This window comes from Neocloeon triangulifer, unplaced genomic scaffold (genome assembly GCF_031216515.1).
Source record: "Neocloeon triangulifer isolate White Clay Creek 2 clone unplaced genomic scaffold, ASM3121651v1 ptg000011l, whole genome shotgun sequence".
NCBI lineage: Eukaryota > Metazoa > Arthropoda > Insecta > Ephemeroptera > Baetidae > Neocloeon > Neocloeon triangulifer.
This window is the reverse complement of record NW_026775553.1, coordinates 3,074,749-3,094,189: the sequence shown is the minus strand read 5'-3', so window position 1 is coordinate 3,094,189 and position 19,441 is coordinate 3,074,749. Positions and strand designations below refer to the sequence as shown.

Genomic DNA, 19,441 nt, shown 5'->3' with positions numbered 1-19,441 from the left:
ATTCAAATTATGCGCCGAAACATTAAAATTTAATAAAGATATAGAGGAATAGTGAAAAAAACAAAATTCATGATTTTCACCATGAATCCATCTTTCAATTATGCCTCGGTTTGGCCAGCGCGTTTGATGGAAGTCAAATTATGCGCCGGAACAATAAAATTTAATAAAGTAATGGTGGAATAGTGAAAAAAATAAAATTCATGATTTTCACCATGAATCAATCTTTCAATAATGCCTCGGTTTTGCCAGCGCGTTTGATTGAAGTCAAATTATGCGCCGAAACAATAAAATTTAATAAAGATATGGTGGAATAGTGAAAAAAATAAAATTCATGATTTTCACCATGAATCCATCTTTCAATAATGCCTCGGTTTGGCCAGCGCGTGTGATTGAAGTCAAATTATGCGCCGAAACATTAAAATTTAATAAAGATATGGTGGAATAGTCAAAAAAATAAAATTCATGATTTTCACCATGAATCCATCTTTCAATAATGCCTCGGTTTTGCCAGCGCCTTTGATTGAAGTCAGATTATGCGCCGGAACAATAAAATTTAATAAAGATATGGTGGAATAGTGAAAAAAATAAAATTCATGATTTTCACCATGAATCCAACTTACAAAGTTGCCTCGGTTTGGCCAGCGCGTTTGATTGAAGTCAAATTATGCGCCGGAACAATAAAATTTAATAAAGATATGGTGGAATAGTGAAAAAAATAAAATTCATGATTTTCACCATGAATCCATCTTTCAATAATGCCTCGGTTTGGCCAGCGCGTGTGATTGATTTCAAATTATGCGCCGAAACATTAAAATTTAATAAAGATATAGTGGAATAGTGAAAAAAATAAAATTCATGATTTTCACCATGAATCCATCTTTCAAAGTTGCCTCGGTTTGGCCAGCGCGTTTGATTGAAGTCAAATAATGCGCCCGAACAATAAAATTTAATAAAGATACAGTGGAATAGTGAAAAAAATAAAATTCATGATTTTCACCATGAATCCATCTTTCAATAATGCCTCGGTTTGGCCAGCGCCTATGATTGAAGTCAAATAATGCGCCCGAACAATAAAGTTTAATAAAGATACAGTGAAATAATGTAAAAAATAAAATTCACGATTTTCACCATGAATCCATCTTTCAATAATGCCTCAGTTTGGCCAGCGCGTTTGATTGAAGTCTAATTATGCGCCGGAACAATAAAATTTAATAAAGATATGGTGGAATAGTGAAAAAAATAAAATTCATGATTTTCACCATGAATCCAACTTTCAATGTTGTCTCGGTTTGGCCAGCGCGTTTGATTTGAGTCATTTTATGTGCCTGAACAATAAAATTTAATAAAGATACAGTGGGAAAATCATGAATTTTATTTTTTTACATTATTCCACTGTATCTTTATTAAATTTTATTGTTCTGGCGCATTAAATTACTAAAATCAAACGCACTGGCCAAACCGAGGCATCATTGAAAGTTGGATTTTAAGTGAAAATCGTTTTCAAAAAGTGGCTGCCCCCGGGGGCGGCTCCTGAGCTGCGATCATCAATGAGGCTATTGTCACTTTGTAGACAAGTACTTGGGCCACCTTTGTGCAAAAATCAGCAAAATTCAACCATAGAAATTAATTTTAAAAAAATGCGTAGTCGCACCAACAAAGATTAAATAAAATATTTATGTATATAACATTGAGGAGTTTCACTTTATAGATTATTAAAACCAAACTTCAATGCGTTCAATGTATATTATTTGATTCTTTTATTACCTTTCTGACGGATGAAATCGTTTTCAAATCTTAAGCCCGTGTTTTTAGTTTTGATTCTACGTTTATGCCAGTGTTATGTTGGCAACATTGTTCTTTTGAAGGAATATGAGTGGCTTGGAAAAGTGGATAAGTTCAGGCGAGTGGCTGAAAAAAGTGGCCAACTTCACGGCCGTATTGTTTTGTTTGTTTTCATCCTTCCTCTTTCCTGCCGTTGTGCGTGCTGTTCTGTTCAAGCATGCTTCTTGGTTTCTAAATTTTGTATTTTAATTATAAAAGATTTAGAGTTTTGACGAGCTGAAAACTAAAACGAAAGAAACTTCTGCAAATTGATATTCTCATCTGATTTGGTCGCTGCGGATCGTCTCAAAGCCCTGCTCTTCGGTGCAAAGTTGATCATTTTCTCAAGGTATGTTATAGTTTTTTAATAAAAAAACCTGCCAAATTTTTTATTATATATTCGTTACTCATGTGAATAAAAAAAGGGGATTTTTTTATCGGTTTCTTTTTTACAGATTTTCGAGTGAAGGTCTCTAACAATAAGTAAGGAAAATGGAGAGGGCAATCAATGTTGCTAATCTGGAAACCATCAAATTTGATGTGATGGGTAGAAGCGCTGAAGACACAGATTTTCATGGAATCAGAACTCTGCTGAGCTCACAATTGCTGCCACATACTGATGTTGACGTGGGAAATTTCACAGACTTGATCATTGAGCAAAACTATGTGGGCAGCGTTATCGTCGAGGACTGCGATTCAATGCCAGGTGACGACGATGATGATGATGACATGGAGGAGATCATCTTGCTCGGAGTGACAACCGCTGTGTGTCTTCAAGAGCGGGAAAGGTTCTCCTGCGTCAAGCAGCTGCGAGAGCTGCTCCGATCTCTGTCTGAAAAGCACGGAGGGAACAGCAAGGTCATTGAGGACCTTCTTGCCGAGGATCCCTGCAAGTTAGGCCTTTTGGTGAATGAGAGATTTGTCAACATTCCACAAACGATAGCGCCGCCTATCTTCAACAGTCTAAGAAAAGAGCTTCGTTCTGCTGTCAACAAGAAAATGGCTTTCTCATTCTCCCACTATGTGCTAATTGCAAAGATCAACAAGGTCAAAATTGACAACGAGATTGTAGACGAGTGGGTCAACCAAGAAGAGGAGTTCCTTGATGACAAAGCTGTTTGTAAATTTGAATTTCCACTTGAGCAAGGTGACGACTCGTCTATAGAGGAACAGTTGCGGAACACCGAAGTTGTTCCATTCAGGCGAGTCCTTGTATTTACTTCGGAAGCATTTGAGCATTTGGTTGACTCAATGAGAACTGGTGAATAAAAAGCCAATTTCAAAATATTTTTTGAGACTGAATATTCTTTATTAACGCTTTACAAAAATAGCTCTACCGTGGCCCCGAAACGCAATAATAGAGTTTCAAATGTTAATATCAATTAATAATTATTAGTTTCAATAAGGCTGCTCCATTTCATATAACTAATTCTTCAATCTTTTCCTCTGGTTCAGCATTTCTCTGATTACTCCTTTTATGCCCTTGGCAAGTTCATTTGCTGTGTATGGCTTGTTGAGTTCAGGAACATGTATAAAAATTGCCTTTGACTTATCTTGACTCAAGGAAGAGAAATAGGAAAATTCACAGAGGTACCTTGGATCAATTAAAAAAAATATGATTTCATGAAAATTTAAGACTGCATTTGAATTACCTGCCGGCATCCTTTGAGATGCAAACTGGCACACCATCCTTTTCGGTAACAGTTGTGCTAATAGATGGAACGTCGAGGGTAGATTGAAGGCACTCGGTTTCGCAGAGACAGTTGCATCCTGATACAGGGAGCCTTCCGCAATTATCAGTCTGCTTGTAGCCCGACTTGTAAGCCTGGGTCTCTAGAGTGATGCTGGAAGCAACACTCGAGACACCAACATGAATCACAAGCTGAAATATGTATTTTAAATTTGTAAATCCAAGAGGCCGCAAAATAAACCTCAGGGTTATGCTCCTTCCATAACTTGGGTACTTCCGTCTCAACATAATCATACTCAACGGGAAGGTTGTGGGTGACTAACTTGATCTTCAGATCATTTTCCGTATCTACGTCTCTCAGTGCTTTGACAGCTTCCCAGCTAGCGTTGACCTTGTGGTGACCAAAGGGGCCAAAACCAGTGACAACCACGACAGGCAATGACTTATTTTTAGCTGCATCCCCCATTGCGCTAATCAGCTAAAATAGTAAGTTCTATAATGCTGTAATAATAAAAAATTGGCAAGCCAAATCAACACTACAACCTGCAACTACAACGTCCCACTAGAAAATAGCAGAGTTTTACATGTCAAGTCTTATCAGCGAGTAAATATAATGAGTCGTCCCCATTTGACTTCCATCAGAAAGTCATCTTAAGAGGTCACGCAGTGTGTGAAAAGCAATTATTTTGGAATTAAACGCGCAGTGTAACACGACTGATAAAAACAAGAAATTGAGGAAACTAGAAAGATATATTCATGTTGTTTGCGTTCACCTTCAGTGGACTGGACACAATAACACGCAGGATAGCCAACTTAAATAATTGCTATCGCTAAAAATTAAACAGCACAGTTTTTAGCAAAACGTATAAAAAGAATACTGTCTCAGAGAAGTCTAAAATGATTTAGTACACATAGAAAATTAAATATAATAAAATTAGCTACTCGACATTGACTTGTCATCTTCATTTTCACTGCTTGCATCACTCCATGGAGCACTTTCAAAAGGACTTGCTGCTCTTGGAGTAGCACTATTTTCTTCCTCACCTGTGAAATATTTGCCACGGTTTGTGTGTGTGAGGGGCAAAAGGGCTTACAGACTAGAGGAGGCATGCAAGGGGCTTAGATGGATAATTCCTCCATCACGCGGAAGATCCGATTGCCATTTTTATTACCCTTCTGCTTCTTGCTGGCCTGTCTGTCGGAGCCCCTTTCAGAGTCTCCTCGTCTACGTTTGTTTTCACTTTTGGTCTCTTGCTTGTAGCTTGCAAGGGTTTGAAGGGTAAAGTTCTTGGAAGTAGATGACTTGCCAATCACACTTTTGACTTTCTTGGCTTCGCCCTTCTTAAAAAGTTCCACCAAACACTCCTTGTTGTTGATCCATGAGATTTTTACACCACCTTTTAATTTGGATTTAAAAAAATAAATAAAATTTATACACCAAGCTCCTTACCGAATGGGCTGTAGAGTTTAGATATGTCACCAGTATTCCAATGGGTAGGAACTTGCATGTGGAAGACGTGATCTCGAAATTTAATAAAGATATGGTGGAATAGTGAAAAAAATAAAATTCATGATTTTCACCATGAATCCAACTTTCAAAGTTGCCTCGGTTTGGCCAGCGCGTTTGATTGAAGTCAAATAATGCGCCCGAACAATAAAATTTAATAAAGATACAGTGGAATAATGTAAAAAATAAAATTCACGATTTTCAATATGAATCCAACTTTCAATGTTGTCTCGGTTTGGCCAGCGCGTTTGATTTAAGTCATTTGATGCGCCGGAACAATAAAATTTAATAAAGATATGGTGGAATAGTGAAAAAAATAAAATTCATGATTTTCAACATGAATCCATCTTTCAATAATGCCTCGGTTTGGCCAGCGCGTGTGATTGAAGTCAAATTATGCGCCGGAACAATAAAATTTAATAAAGATATGGTGGAATAGTGAAAAATATAAAATTCATGATTTTCACCATGAATCCATCTTTCAATTATGCCTCGGTTTGGCCAGCGCGTTTGATTGAAGTCAAATTATGCGCCGGAACAATAAAATTTAATAAAGATATAGTGGAATAGTGAAAAAAACAAAATTCATGATTTTCACCATGAATCCATCTTTCAATTATGCCTCGGTTTGGCCAGCGCGTTTGATGGAAGTCAAATTATGCGCCGGAACAATAAAATTTAATAAAGATATGGTGGAATAGTGAAAAAAATAAAATTCATGATTTTCACCATGAATCCATCTTTCAATAATGCCTCGGTTTTGCCAGCGCCTTTGATTGAAGTCAAATTATGCGCCGGAACAATAAAATTTAATAAAGATATAGTGGAATAGTGAAAAAAACAAAATTCATGATTTTCACCATGAATCCATCTTTCAATTATGCCTCGGTTTGGCCAGCGCGTTTGATTGAAGTCAAATAATGCGCCGGAACAATAAAATTTAATAAAGATATGGTGGAATAGTGAAAAAAATAAAATTCATGATTTTCACCATGAATCCATCTTTCAATAATGCCTCGGTTTGGCCAGCGCGTTTGATTGAAGTCAAATTATGCGCCGAAACATTAAAATTTAATAAAGATTCAGTGGAATAATGTAAAAAATAAAATTCACGATTTTCGCCATGAATCCAACTTTCAATGTTGTCTCGGTTTGGCCAGCGCGTTTGATTTAAGTCATTTGATGCGCCGGAACAATAAAATTTAATAAAGATATGGTGGATTCATGATTTTCACCATGAATCCATCTTTCAATTATGCCTCGGTTTGGCCAGCGCGTTTGATTGAAGTCAAATATGCGCAGGAACAATAAAATTTAATAAAGATATGGTGGAATAGTGAAATAAATAAAATTCATGATTTTCACCATGAATCCATCTTTCAATAATGCCTCGGTTTTGCCAGCTCGTTTGATTGAAGTCAAATTATGCGCCGGAACAATAAAATTTAATAAAGATACAGTGAAATAATGTAAAAAATAAAATTCACGATTTTCGCCATGAATCCAACTTTCAATGTTGTCTCGGTTTGGCCAGCGCGTTTGATTTAAGTCATTTGATGCGCCGGAACAATAAAATTTAATAAAGATATGGTGGAATAGTGAAAAAAATAAAATTCATGATTTTCACCATGAATCCATCTTTCAATTATGCCTCGGTTTGGCCAGCGCGTTTGATTGAAGTCAAATAATGCGCAGGAACAATAAAATTTAATAAAGATATGGTGGAATAGTGAAAAAAATAAAATTCATGATTTTCACCATGAATCCATCTTTCAATTATGCCTCGGTTTGGCCAGCGCGTTTGATTGAAGTCAAATAATGCGCAGGAACAATAAAATTTAATAAAGATATGGTGGAATAGTGAAATAAATAAAATTCATGATTTTCACCATGAATCCATCTTTCAATAATGCCTCGGTTTTGCCAGCTCGTTTGATTGAAGTCAAATTATGCGCCGGAACAATAAAATTTAATAAAGATACAGTGAAATAATGTAAAAAATAAAATTCACGATTTTCACCATGAATCCAACTTTCAATGTTGTCTCGGTTTGGCCAGCGCGTTTGATTTAAGTCATTTGATGCGCCGGAACAATAAAATTTAATAAAGATATGGTGGAATAGTGAAAAAAATAAAATTCATGATTTTCACCATGAATCCATCTTTCAATTATGCCTCGGTTTGGCCAGCGCGTTTGATTGAAGTCAAATAATGCGCAGGAACAATAAAATTTAATAAAGATATGGTGGAATAGTGAAAAAAATAAAATTCATGATTTTCACCATGAATCCATCTTTCAATAATGCCTCGGTTTGGCCAGCGCGTTTGATTGAAGTCAAATTCTGCGCCGAAACAATAAAATTTAATAAAGATATAGAGGAATAGTGAAAAAAACAAAATTCATGATTTTCACCATGAATCCATCTTTCAATTATGCCTCGGTTTGGCCAGCGCGTTTGATGGAAGTCAAATTATGCGCCGGAACAATAAAATTTAATAAAGATATGGTGGAATAGTGAAAAAAATAAAATTCATGATTTTCACCATGTATCCATCTTTCAATAATGCCTCGGTTTTGCCAGCGCCTTTGATTGAAGTCAAATTATGCGCCGAAACATTAAAATTTAATAAAGATTCAGTGGAATAATGTAAAAAATAAAATTCATGATTTTCACCATGAATCCATCTTTCAATAATGCCTCGGTTTGGCCAGCGCGTTTGATTGAAGTCAAATTATGCGTCAAAACATTAAAATTTAATAAAGATTCAGTGGAATAATGTAAAAAATAAAATTCATGATTTTCACCATGAATCCAACTTTCAAAGTTGCCTCGGTTTGGCCAGCGCGTTTCATTGAAGTCAAATTATGCGCCGGAACAATAAAATTTAATAGAGATATGGTGGAATAGTGAAAAAAATAAAATTCACGATTTTCACCATGAATCCATCTTTCAATAATGCCTCGGTTTGGCCAGCGCGTGTGATTGAATTCAAATTATGCGCCGAAACATTAAAATTTAATAAAGATATAGAGGAATAGTGAAAAAAACAAAATTCATGATTTTCACCATGAATCCATCTTTCAATTATGCCTCGGTTTGGCCAGCGCGTTTGATGGAAGTCAAATTATGCGCCGGAACAATAAAATTTAATAAAGTAATGGTGGAATAGTGAAAAAAATAAAATTCATGATTTTCACCATGAATCAATCTTTCAATAATGCCTCGGTTTTGCCAGCGCGTTTGATTGAAGTCAAATTATGCGCCGAAACAATAAAATTTAATAAAGATATGGTGGAATAGTGAAAAAAATAAAATTCATGATTTTCACCATGAATCCATCTTTCAATAATGCCTCGGTTTGGCCAGCGCGTGTGATTGAAGTCAAATTATGCGCCGAAACATTAAAATTTAATAAAGATATGGTGGAATAGTCAAAAAAATAAAATTCATGATTTTCACCATGAATCCATCTTTCAATAATGCCTCGGTTTTGCCAGCGCCTTTGATTGAAGTCAGATTATGCGCCGGAACAATAAAATTTAATAAAGATATGGTGGAATAGTGAAAAAAATAAAATTCATGATTTTCACCATGAATCCAACTTACAAAGTTGCCTCGGTTTGGCCAGCGCGTTTGATTGAAGTCAAATTATGCGCCGGAACAATAAAATTTAATAAAGATATGGTGGAATAGTGAAAAAAATAAAATTCATGATTTTCACCATGAATCCATCTTTCAATAATGCCTCGGTTTGGCCAGCGCGTGTGATTGATTTCAAATTATGCGCCGAAACATTAAAATTTAATAAAGATATAGTGGAATAGTGAAAAAAATAAAATTCATTATTTTCACCATGAATCCATCTTTCAAAGTTGCCTCGGTTTGGCCAGCGCGTTTGATTGAAGTCAAATAATGCGCCCGAACAATAAAATTTAATAAAGATACAGTGGAATAGTGAAAAAAATAAAATTCATGATTTTCACCATGAATCCATCTTTCAATAATGCCTCGGTTTGGCCAGCGCCTTTGATTGAAGTCAAATAATGCGCCCGAACAATAAAGTTTAATAAAGATACAGTGAAATAATGTAAAAAATAAAATTCACGATTTTCACCATGAATCCATCTTTCAATAATGCCTCAGTTTGGCCAGCGCGTTTGATTGAAGTCTAATTATGCGCCGGAACAATAAAATTTAATAAAGATATGGTGGAATAGTGAAAAAAATAAAATTCATGATTTTCACCATGAATCCAACTTTCAATGTTGTCTCGGTTTGGCCAGCGCGTTTGATTTGAGTCATTTTATGTGCCTGAACAATAAAATTTAATAAAGATACAGTGGGAAAATCATGAATTTTATTTTTTTACATTATTCCACTGTATCTTTATTAAATTTTATTGTTCTGGCGCATTAAATTACTAAAATCAAACGCACTGGCCAAACCGAGGCATCATTGAAAGTTGGATTTTAAGTGAAAATCGTTTTCAAAAAGTGGCTGCCCCCGGGGGCGGCTCCTGAGCTGCGATCATCAATGAGGCTATTGTCACTTTGTAGACAAGTACTTGGGCCACCTTTGTGCAAAAATCAGCAAAATTCAACCATAGAAATTAATTTTAAAAAAATGCGTAGTCGCACCAACAAAGATTAAATAAAATATTTATGTATATAACATTGAGGAGTTTCACTTTATAGATTATTAAAACCAAACTTCAATGCGTTCAATGTATATTATTTGATTCTTTTATTACCTTTCTGACGGATGAAATCGTTTTCAAATCTTAAGCCCGTGTTTTTAGTTTTGATTCTACGTTTATGCCAGTGTTATGTTGGCAACATTGTTCTTTTGAAGGAATATGAGTGGCTTGGAAAAGTGGATAAGTTCAGGCGAGTGGCTGAAAAAAGTGGCCAACTTCACGGCCGTATTGTTTTGTTTGTTTTCATCCTTCCTCTTTCCTGCCGTTGTGCGTGCTGTTCTGTTCAAGCATGCTTCTTGGTTTCTAAATTTTGTATTTTAATTATAAAAGATTTAGAGTTTTGACGAGCTGAAAACTAAAACGAAAGAAACTTCTGCAAATTGATATTCTCATCTGATTTGGTCGCTGCGGATCGTCTCAAAGCCCTGCTCTTCGGTGCAAAGTTGATCATTTTCTCAAGGTATGTTATAGTTTTTTAATAAAAAAACCTGCCAAATTTTTTATTATATATTCGTTACTCATGTGAATAAAAAAAGGGGATTTTTTTATCGGTTTCTTTTTTACAGATTTTCGAGTGAAGGTCTCTAACAATAAGTAAGGAAAATGGAGAGGGCAATCAATGTTGCTAATCTGGAAACCATCAAATTTGATGTGATGGGTAGAAGCGCTGAAGACACAGATTTTCATGGAATCAGAACTCTGCTGAGCTCACAATTGCTGCCACATACTGATGTTGACGTGGGAAATTTCACAGACTTGATCATTGAGCAAAACTATGTGGGCAGCGTTATCGTCGAGGACTGCGATTCAATGCCAGGTGACGACGATGATGATGATGACATGGAGGAGATCATCTTGCTCGGAGTGACAACCGCTGTGTGTCTTCAAGAGCGGGAAAGGTTCTCCTGCGTCAAGCAGCTGCGAGAGCTGCTCCGATCTCTGTCTGAAAAGCACGGAGGGAACAGCAAGGTCATTGAGGACCTTCTTGCCGAGGATCCCTGCAAGTTAGGCCTTTTGGTGAATGAGAGATTTGTCAACATTCCACAAACGATAGCGCCGCCTATCTTCAACAGTCTAAGAAAAGAGCTTCGTTCTGCTGTCAACAAGAAAATGGCTTTCTCATTCTCCCACTATGTGCTAATTGCAAAGATCAACAAGGTCAAAATTGACAACGAGATTGTAGACGAGTGGGTCAACCAAGAAGAGGAGTTCCTTGATGACAAAGCTGTTTGTAAATTTGAATTTCCACTTGAGCAAGGTGACGACTCGTCTATAGAGGAACAGTTGCGGAACACCGAAGTTGTTCCATTCAGGCGAGTCCTTGTATTTACTTCGGAAGCATTTGAGCATTTGGTTGACTCAATGAGAACTGGTGAATAAAAAGCCAATTTCAAAATATTTTTTGAGACTGAATATTCTTTATTAACGCTTTACAAAAATAGCTCTACCGTGGCCCCGAAACGCAATAATAGAGTTTCAAATGTTAATATCAATTAATAATTATTAGTTTCAATAAGGCTGCTCCATTTCATATAACTAATTCTTCAATCTTTTCCTCTGGTTCAGCATTTCTCTGATTACTCCTTTTATGCCCTTGGCAAGTTCATTTGCTGTGTATGGCTTGTTGAGTTCAGGAACATGTATAAAAATTGCCTTTGACTTATCTTGACTCAAGGAAGAGAAATAGGAAAATTCACAGAGGTACCTTGGATCAATTAAAAAAAATATGATTTCATGAAAATTTAAGACTGCATTTGAATTACCTGCCGGCATCCTTTGAGATGCAAACTGGCACACCATCCTTTTCGGTAACAGTTGTGCTAATAGATGGAACGTCGAGGGTAGATTGAAGGCACTCGGTTTCGCAGAGACAGTTGCATCCTGATACAGGGAGCCTTCCGCAATTATCAGTCTGCTTGTAGCCCGACTTGTAAGCCTGGGTCTCTAGAGTGATGCTGGAAGCAACATTCGAGACACCAACATGAATCACAAGCTGAAATATGTATTTTAAATTTGTAAATCCAAGAGGCCGCAAAATAAACCTCAGGGTTATGCTCCTTCCATAACTTGGGTACTTCCGTCTCAACATAATCATACTCAACGGGAAGGTTGTGGGTGACTAACTTGATCTTCAGATCATTTTCCGTATCTACGTCTCTCAGTGCTTTGACAGCTTCCCAGCTAGCGTTGACCTTGTGGTGACCAAAGGGGCCAAAACCAGTGACAACCACGACAGGCAATGACTTATTTTTAGCTGCATCCCCCATTGCGCTAATCAGCTAAAATAGTAAGTTCTATAATGCTGTAATAATAAAAAATTGGCAAGCCAAATCAACACTACAACCTGCAACTACAACGTCCCACTAGAAAATAGCAGAGTTTTACATGTCAAGTCTTATCAGCGAGTAAATATAATGAGTCGTCCCCATTTGACTTCCATCAGAAAGTCATCTTAAGAGGTCACGCAGTGTGTGAAAAGCAATTATTTTGGAATTAAACGCGCAGTGTAACACGACTGATAAAAACAAGAAATTGAGGAAACTAGAAAGATATATTCATGTTGTTTGCGTTCACCTTCAGTGGACTGGACACAATAACACGCAGGATAGCCAACTTAAATAATTGCTATCGCTAAAAATTAAACAGCACAGTTTTTAGCAAAACGTATAAAAAGAATACTGTCTCAGAGAAGTCTAAAATGATTTAGTACACATAGAAAATTAAATATAATAAAATTAGCTACTCGACATTGACTTGTCATCTTCATTTTCACTGCTTGCATCACTCCATGGAGCACTTTCAAAAGGACTTGCTGCTCTTGGAGTAGCACTATTTTCTTCCTCACCTGTGAAATATTTGCCACGGTTTGTGTGTGTGAGGGGCAAAAGGGCTTACAGACTAGAGGAGGCATGCAAGGGGCTTAGATGGATAATTCCTCCATCACGCGGAAGATCCGATTGCCATTTTTATTACCCTTCTGCTTCTTGCTGGCCTGTCTGTCGGAGCCCCTTTCAGAGTCTCCTCGTCTACGTTTGTTTTCACTTTTGGTCTCTTGCTTGTAGCTTGCAAGGGTTTGAAGGGTAAAGTTCTTGGAAGTAGATGACTTGCCAATCACACTTTTGACTTTCTTGGCTTCGCCCTTCTTAAAAAGTTCCACCAAACACTCCTTGTTGTTGATCCATGAGATTTTTACACCACCTTTTAATTTGGATTTAAAAAAATAAATAAAATTTATACACCAAGCTCCTTACCGAATGGGCTGTAGAGTTTAGATATGTCACCAGTATTCCAATGGGTAGGAACTTGCATGTGGAAGACGTGATCTCGATTCACGATAGCTATAAACTTTCATTATTATAAATTTTGAAAGGAGAATTTTAATATTACGTTCATCTTTGTTGAGATCAAAGAAACCAGGGAGATCACCGTAGAACACATAGGGAAGTCTGCAAAATACTTCACTTAGAAATCAACATACTTGCACTCAACACTTGGCTTACTTGTTAATGTGGGCTTCAAGAACTTTTGGCGAAACAGTCTTGATTCTAAAGTTTTCATTGTCCTTGTCTAAACATCAGAATATTAGTCAAAAAATTTTTATGTCACATCAAAAAAATTACCCAAGTATTTGACCATTGTTGCAAAGCAGAGACCTGTGAGATAAGCATCGAAGCCAGCCTCATGAGCAAGACCCCCGTCCAGAGAATAGCCTTGTGATCCAGTAACAGGAGCTTCACATTCAAAATTAATCCCTTTATCTTTCTCACGTAAAATTATATCTTACGAGCATCAATAAGCTGGAATGGTGGTTCTTGGAGACATTTGACCATAGGCTCTAAAGTGGAGGTTTCCAACTTGTCAACCAGCACAGTTTGCGTGGCCAAAGTTTTTGTGTCAATGATCCTACAACAACGTAAAATATAATTATTAATCTTACTTTTAAAATATGACTTTACCTGGGAAAGGTATAAGAAACTAAGCGTTTGAAGCTTTTCATGTCTTCGGGAAGGTTGTCTACAAACTGGTGAACAGTGTGAATCACATCAAGCAGAACGTTGTGACCAACCACCAATTTTCCCTAAAAATGAATAAAACTAGATCCGATAAAGTATGCTAATGAAAAATTTAGTTTACCGAAGTTTTGATTGCACTGAGAACAGCGCTCATTCCACAATCTCCTTGCAACTCTATTATTTCTTCTTGAATTTGAGATTCTTCTCTTTTGATTTTGTCTGCAACTCCACCTTTGTACGCGTGGAGAGAGACATTTCTGCCTTCGCCTCTCTTGGTTAGGAGGAACACTTTATTGTCAAAATCATTTTGAATTAACTGGTGAAGCAAAAGTCGTTGGAATGAGTTAAAGTTGCCAAGAACAAGCTCTTCGTCATCACTTTCCAGGAATGCTTCGATTTTGGTCCTAGGTTGAGTAATTAAATAATTATGAACAATGAAAATATTAAGAGAGAGAAAACAGCTTACTTTATAGAGGCAACTACTTCTTTCTGGCCATCACTTGCCTGTAAATTTTGGCTAATACCCTGAGGCTTCGAGGCTCTTTCCTTGACTGCTTTCAATTTTTCTTCCAAAAAGGCAACTTTGACGTCACGATCCTCCTTTCGCAGCGTAATAATGCCTGGAACAAAAAAGTGTCAATGCCAACTCTTCAGTTATTGATAAAAATATTTAAAATAAATTTACCATCTTTAAAAACTTTGTTCAAGTCCATGCCATGATTGACCAAAAATTTCAGGCTATCAGTTTGGCATAAGAAATTATCATGAGTTGGAATGGTGTAAAAGTTGTAGGCCTTGTGAGTGAGTCTGAAAGAAAATATTATTTCATTCAAAAACATTGAAAGCTCTTTTTTGGCATTTTGTATGTACCTGCCATCGTCCGGATCTTCGTGAAATGTGCAGAGACCAAACTGTATGACCGAGAAATTTGCAGACTGCCTCAACTTTTCGTAGGCTTCTGGTGCAGTGTCATAAGGCCCAACTGAAGGTGCATCTTTGATGTTCAATCCAGTGAATTCAGTGTCGAAACTAATGAAGACGGAATCCTCAATGGCGGATCTGATTTGCGGCAGCACCGACTTAAAATCTGCAATGCAAAGGTTCTACGTTAGGGAATCTTCGCTCTAATCATAGTATGACGTGTTAAAACTTTTGTAAGTTTTGCAGACCGCTCAAGAATGCGCAAAATTTGTTCAAAATGCCGAATTTTGGCATCCACAAAATGCGGCACATGAAACTTAACCACGTTGATTTTCTAATTTCAATGTTAAACGAGTATGAAAATTGAAATTTAAATAAACTTACTAGCACTTGTAATTTCCATGATGGCTAGATGATCTCAAACTTCCAAATTTTGAAGGAAATCAATCGAATTATGAAAATTTTAGGCCAAATTCATGAGGGGGCGAAATTTTGCCACTCACCGCCCGCCATGCATCAAAAACTAACAAACATAACACCAACAAAACAGGGTAAATTTGCAAGACGATTATTATTGTTTTTAGTTTATTTGGATCTTTGATGCAAATTTAATTTTTAAGTTTCATTTAAATTTCAAAAATAAATTTCAGATGCAACTAAATTTTTATTATTATTCCGAAATAAGGAATTTTTCTAATTGATTCTGTTTTGTTATGTTGGTGTTTTGAACTCGTTCTCATGTCGACAGACTGACGTCACTTCGCTAAACATCGTCATTCGTCCATGTATTGTGAAAGTTTCTCAAAATTTGGATGAATTTGACTGGCTTCTAACTTTCCCATCGCGCGTGAGTACTTTTCTGAACGGCAATGGATTCGGACGAGGAAAATCTCTACGATGATGTCGATTCGGGAAACGAATCAAGCGGGGACGATGTGGACTTTGCGATGGAAGATGAGCAGGGCAATTCGCACAAAGAGAGACCCACCGAGGTCGAGGAATACCCTTTTGAAGTTTTGTCCACTGAAGAGATCGTGCAGCACATGGTTGACTGCATTAAAGACGTCAACACGGTTGTTGAGGTAATTTTTTTTGTATAAATATTATTCGATATTTTTGCGACAATTATTCGCACTTCATACATCCATCACGTATTATTATTTATACAACTATAGAAAGGTCTAACCTATTTACATTATCCGAGACCTTGGGTTGCGCATAAAAATTCACTCATACGCATCGATGCCTGCAGATCCCTGCAACGATCACCAGAATCCTTCTCAACCACTTCCGGTGGGACAAAGAAAAGCTGATGGAAAAGTATTATGACAGCCAAGACCAGGATCAGCTCTTCTCAGAGGCCAGAGTTGTGAGCCCCTTTAGAAAATTAGGAACAACTGCTAAAGTGAAGGTATAAAAATTTTAAAACATCAAACGCAAAATTAAATTCAAATTTATTCTACAACACTTTGTTTTCTAATGATTCATGATTATTTAATCAAGAGTTGAGACGCAATTATCTTGCACTTGGCGGCTTCTCTCTTCACGAGCGTCTATTTTTGTATTATCGGATTATAAGGAATTAGAGCTAATTTATTTTTAAATTTCAGCCGGCAACACGGAGAGCTTCAACGTCAGCTGCCGAAGAGTGCGAAATTTGTTTCAAAACTTTGCAAAATGAGCTGATGACGGGCTTAGAATGCGGACATAGATTCTGCGTGCAGTGCTGGGGCGAGTATTTGACAACCAAAATCATGGAGGAGGGAGTGGGGCAGACAATTGCCTGTGCTGCCCATGGCTGTGACATTCTTGTGGACGACGCCACAGTGATGCGCCTCGTCCGAGACTCCAAAGTACGGCTCAAGTACCAGCATCTCATCACCAACAGCTTTGTTGAGGTAAACAATAATTCCCATTAGATAAATTCCATAAATTCGAATGCAGAATTATATAATTTATTATTTTAATTAAAGTGCAATCGACTGCTGAGGTGGTGTCCTTCCCCGGATTGCAACAATGCCATCAAAGTGACACACGTTGAGTGCCGGCCAGTAACTTGCAAGTGCAACCACACTTTCTGCTTTGCTTGTGGGGAGAACTGGCATGACCCCGTCAAGTGCAGTCTGTTGAGGAAGTGGATCAAAAAGTGTGATGATGACTCCGAAACTTCAAACTGGATTGCCGCCAACACCAAGGTTTACATTCAAACAGTCATGAACGCTGGAAACCTATTTTTTTAAACCAAAATTTAAAATTCGTCGGCCATTTTATATTAATTTTGGTCTTTATGAAAAAAGTTGATTGTTCTTAATCCATACTATTACGTTTAAGATCCTGATTTAAGGTTTTTTAACAATCCAAAATAAGTTTCAAAATGATAAAAAGTACCTTAATTTTTATTGTTTAATGTTTGGAAATGTAAAATTTGTCATATTATAGCCATAGTTCGACAAGTTTATTGCTGAACCTGATTTAATTTAAAACCTATTACAGGAATGCCCTAAATGCCAAGTGACCATCGAGAAGGACGGTGGCTGCAATCACATGGTGTGCAAGAACCAGTCGTGCAAGGCTGACTTTTGTTGGGTTTGCCTCGGCCCTTGGGACCCTCATGGCTCCTCATGGTATTATTTGAATAATCGTCGATTAACATTTGATTTGTTGTAATCCCACATTCAGGTATAACTGCAACCGTTACGATGAGGAAGAAGCCAAAGCAGCCCGCGATGCTCAGGAGAAGTCTAGGTCTGCACTGCAACGCTACTTGTTCTACTGCAATCGGTACATGAACCATATGCAGTCTCTCAAGTTCGAGAGCAAGTTGTATGCCTCGATCAAAGAGAAAATGGAGGAGATGCAGCAGCACAACATGTCCTGGATTGAAGTACAGTTCCTGAAAAAGGCCGTTGATATCTTGTGCCAGTGCAGGCAGACGCTCATGTACACATACGTCTTTGCCTACTACCTGAAGAAAAACAATCAATCTGTGATTTTTGAGGTTCGTCTTTGTGCGTGTGTCACATTAGCAATTTTCATTGTGTTCTATTTTACCTTTTAGGATAACCAGCGCGACTTGGAAAGCGCCACTGAAACGTTATCCGAGTATTTGGAGAGAGACATAACTCAAGAAAATATGGCTGACATTAAACAGAAGGTCCAGGACAAGTACAGGTAGGACATCATTTCATAATTTTCTGCTTAATGAGAAAGGAGATTTCGTTTCGGAGATCATTGACTAGTTAAAAATTTGGCTTGTGAAGAAGCATGAAGTGATTTTTAACTTATGTGGCTACTCGAGAGAAATCAAATCTCCATTTCAATTTGCATGGTAGATTGATCTATTTTTTGGGCCCTTATTCCATATTAAGAGGCTCAAAAATATGTGCATGGTGGGTTGAAATCATATAATAATGAATTTCATGTTCGGTAGATATTGCGACAGTCGTCGCAAGGTGCTTTTGGAGCATGTCCACGAAGGATATGAGAAGGATTGGTGGTTGTACAATGAATGATGAGGTCCAGACAGTGAAGCAAACGAACACTCATTAAGTTAAGACCAGCATTAAAAAAGAGAAACGCGCAGGGTTAAGTGGGTATCACTGTTATTGTTTGCTACCGTTTGGCTTCCCTGTTTTTATCGACTTAATTCTTCCTGGTTGGATGCATTAGACAAACATGTCCATATATTATGTATGATGTTTTTTACAAAAAGAGATTCTTCCCTGATGATTTTCCCAACAGCAGAAGAAATTAAAATCACCGTGTAATAATCATTTTAGAAAAACTAATTTTAGTGGAAAAATCAGCAGTGGTAGTAAATTCGGAGCAACGCCTCTTTTTTTTCATTAATTCTTTCAATGTATTTTGGCTAAAATGTTAGAATTATAGGATCCTTAAAGTAGTCCTCTAAATCTGGATAAATTTGTTATTTTGTTAATTGAAGAGTCTGTATTGTTTAGTTAATTCCAGATAATTCTTGCAAAATCATAATCAGTGATTATGTACTCTCTAAATTTAACGCAGTAAAATATTTTATTGATATTTCAATCAATCTGTCTTTTTCTTTGACATGCACCTTTCTCTTAAAAATACTTATTTTCTAATTTTTCCCCCTCCCCTGCAGTAAGTGATTAGGCTTCGCACGGCAGAGGGCAAAGGCTTAGCGTTGTTTTTATCGTTTTTATATAATTTGAATTGAACTCCTTTGTGAGGAGGCTAATAAGGTGGCGCAAGTCTCAGAGCATTTGTAACTGACAAAAATCCGTGTTATTGGTATCGGCATCGCAACTTTAGATAGTGTTTAAAACTGTAAAATGAATTTTTTTTTACAATATTTTGAATATTTTAATGCGGAAATTTTTTTCCATTTGCGCAGCCCCATTTTAGATTTTTTGAAAATATTACGCAGATAAAGATAGAATAAAATTGGTCATATCGTCATTGAAATTATAAAAAAAAAATTGTATTCAATTAAATATTTTCATTTATTATTTTTTTTTATTGTTTATCCCTTATTATTATTTATAATTTTGACGCATTATTCAATAATAATTTAGGTTGTAAATTAATGCACCGTAATGCACCTGAATTTATAAAAAAAAAATTATTTTTTTAAATTTGAAAGTTTTTGGCTGTAAAAGCGGTTGAAAGTTTGACAGTTAAATGTAAAATGCAACAATAAAATTTTTAATTGCTACCTCATATATTGCATAATATATTATGCAGTATTTTTGTACTGTTGGTCATTTGATTGTTTGACAGTTGAGATTTCGAATCATTCCAACTTTGGAA

At 36.6% G+C, this 19,441-nt stretch overlaps 6 protein-coding genes across 12 annotated transcripts; 3 read left to right on the top strand and 3 right to left on the bottom strand.

The window, feature by feature from the left end:
* Window positions 1–1,914: 1,914 nt before the first annotated feature.
* On the top strand, window positions 1,915–3,108 carry LOC132195981 (protein BCCIP homolog). Its single transcript, XM_059618333.1, has 2 exons — window positions 1,915–2,170; window positions 2,277–3,108. The coding sequence occupies exon 2, from the start codon at window positions 2,314–2,316 to the stop codon at window positions 3,088–3,090; it is 777 nt and encodes a 258-aa protein (XP_059474316.1). The 5' UTR covers window positions 1,915–2,170; window positions 2,277–2,313; the 3' UTR covers window positions 3,091–3,108.
* LOC132195983 (pyroglutamyl-peptidase 1-like) lies at window positions 3,107–5,033 on the bottom strand. 3 transcript variants are annotated; one of them, XM_059618337.1, is made up of 6 exons: window positions 4,962–5,033; window positions 4,684–4,908; window positions 4,055–4,555; window positions 3,753–3,989; window positions 3,474–3,703; window positions 3,107–3,415 (listed from the first exon to the last, which is right to left on the bottom strand). In XM_059618337.1, the coding sequence occupies exons 4-6, from the start codon at window positions 3,975–3,977 to the stop codon at window positions 3,247–3,249; spliced, it is 624 nt and encodes a 207-aa protein (XP_059474320.1). In that variant the 5' UTR covers window positions 3,978–3,989; window positions 4,055–4,555; window positions 4,684–4,908; window positions 4,962–5,033; the 3' UTR covers window positions 3,107–3,246. The 3 variants fall into 3 exon arrangements, with proteins under 3 accessions (XP_059474320.1, XP_059474321.1, XP_059474322.1); XM_059618338.1 differs by having other exon boundaries at window positions 3,753–4,004; window positions 4,055–4,908; XM_059618339.1 differs by having other exon boundaries at window positions 4,096–4,908.
* A 4,888-nt stretch (window positions 5,034–9,921) lies between these two features.
* On the top strand, window positions 9,922–11,114 carry LOC132195980 (protein BCCIP homolog). Its single transcript, XM_059618331.1, has 2 exons — window positions 9,922–10,176; window positions 10,283–11,114. Exon 2 carries the CDS (start codon window positions 10,320–10,322, stop codon window positions 11,094–11,096), a length of 777 nt encoding a protein of 258 aa, XP_059474314.1. The 5' UTR covers window positions 9,922–10,176; window positions 10,283–10,319; the 3' UTR covers window positions 11,097–11,114.
* On the bottom strand, window positions 11,113–12,251 carry LOC132195982 (pyroglutamyl-peptidase 1-like). Of its 3 annotated transcripts, none has more exons than XM_059618335.1 (4): window positions 12,061–12,251; window positions 11,759–12,010; window positions 11,480–11,709; window positions 11,113–11,421 (listed from the first exon to the last, which is right to left on the bottom strand). In XM_059618335.1, exons 2-4 carry the CDS (start codon window positions 11,981–11,983, stop codon window positions 11,253–11,255), a joined length of 624 nt encoding a protein of 207 aa, XP_059474318.1. In that variant the 5' UTR covers window positions 11,984–12,010; window positions 12,061–12,251; the 3' UTR covers window positions 11,113–11,252. The 3 variants fall into 3 exon arrangements, with proteins under 3 accessions (XP_059474318.1, XP_059474317.1, XP_059474319.1); XM_059618334.1 differs by having other exon boundaries at window positions 11,759–11,995; window positions 12,061–12,247; XM_059618336.1 differs by having other exon boundaries at window positions 11,759–11,995; window positions 12,102–12,247.
* Window positions 11,533–15,172, bottom strand: LOC132195979 (poly(A)-specific ribonuclease PARN-like). Of its 3 annotated transcripts, none has more exons than XM_059618330.1 (13): window positions 15,035–15,172; window positions 14,600–14,816; window positions 14,415–14,536; window positions 14,196–14,349; window positions 13,851–14,133; window positions 13,673–13,794; window positions 13,501–13,619; window positions 13,337–13,447; window positions 13,217–13,283; window positions 13,104–13,162; window positions 12,968–13,054; window positions 12,690–12,914; window positions 11,533–11,671 (listed from the first exon to the last, which is right to left on the bottom strand). In XM_059618330.1, exons 1-13 carry the CDS (start codon window positions 15,051–15,053, stop codon window positions 11,661–11,663), a joined length of 1,596 nt encoding a protein of 531 aa, XP_059474313.1. In that variant the 5' UTR covers window positions 15,054–15,172; the 3' UTR covers window positions 11,533–11,660. The 3 variants fall into 3 exon arrangements, with proteins under 3 accessions (XP_059474313.1, XP_059474311.1, XP_059474312.1); XM_059618328.1 differs by lacking the exon at window positions 11,533–11,671 and adding an exon at window positions 12,249–12,561; XM_059618329.1 differs by lacking the exon at window positions 11,533–11,671 and adding an exon at window positions 12,249–12,561 and having other exon boundaries at window positions 15,041–15,165.
* A 216-nt stretch (window positions 15,173–15,388) lies between these two features.
* On the top strand, window positions 15,389–18,697 carry LOC132196113 (E3 ubiquitin-protein ligase ariadne-1). The gene is made up of 8 exons (XM_059618534.1): window positions 15,389–15,732; window positions 15,903–16,061; window positions 16,261–16,548; window positions 16,624–16,845; window positions 17,144–17,274; window positions 17,330–17,648; window positions 17,709–17,821; window positions 18,081–18,697. The coding sequence occupies exons 1-8, from the start codon at window positions 15,520–15,522 to the stop codon at window positions 18,160–18,162; spliced, it is 1,527 nt and encodes a 508-aa protein (XP_059474517.1). The 5' UTR covers window positions 15,389–15,519; the 3' UTR covers window positions 18,163–18,697.
* Window positions 18,698–19,441: the final 744 nt, after the last annotated feature.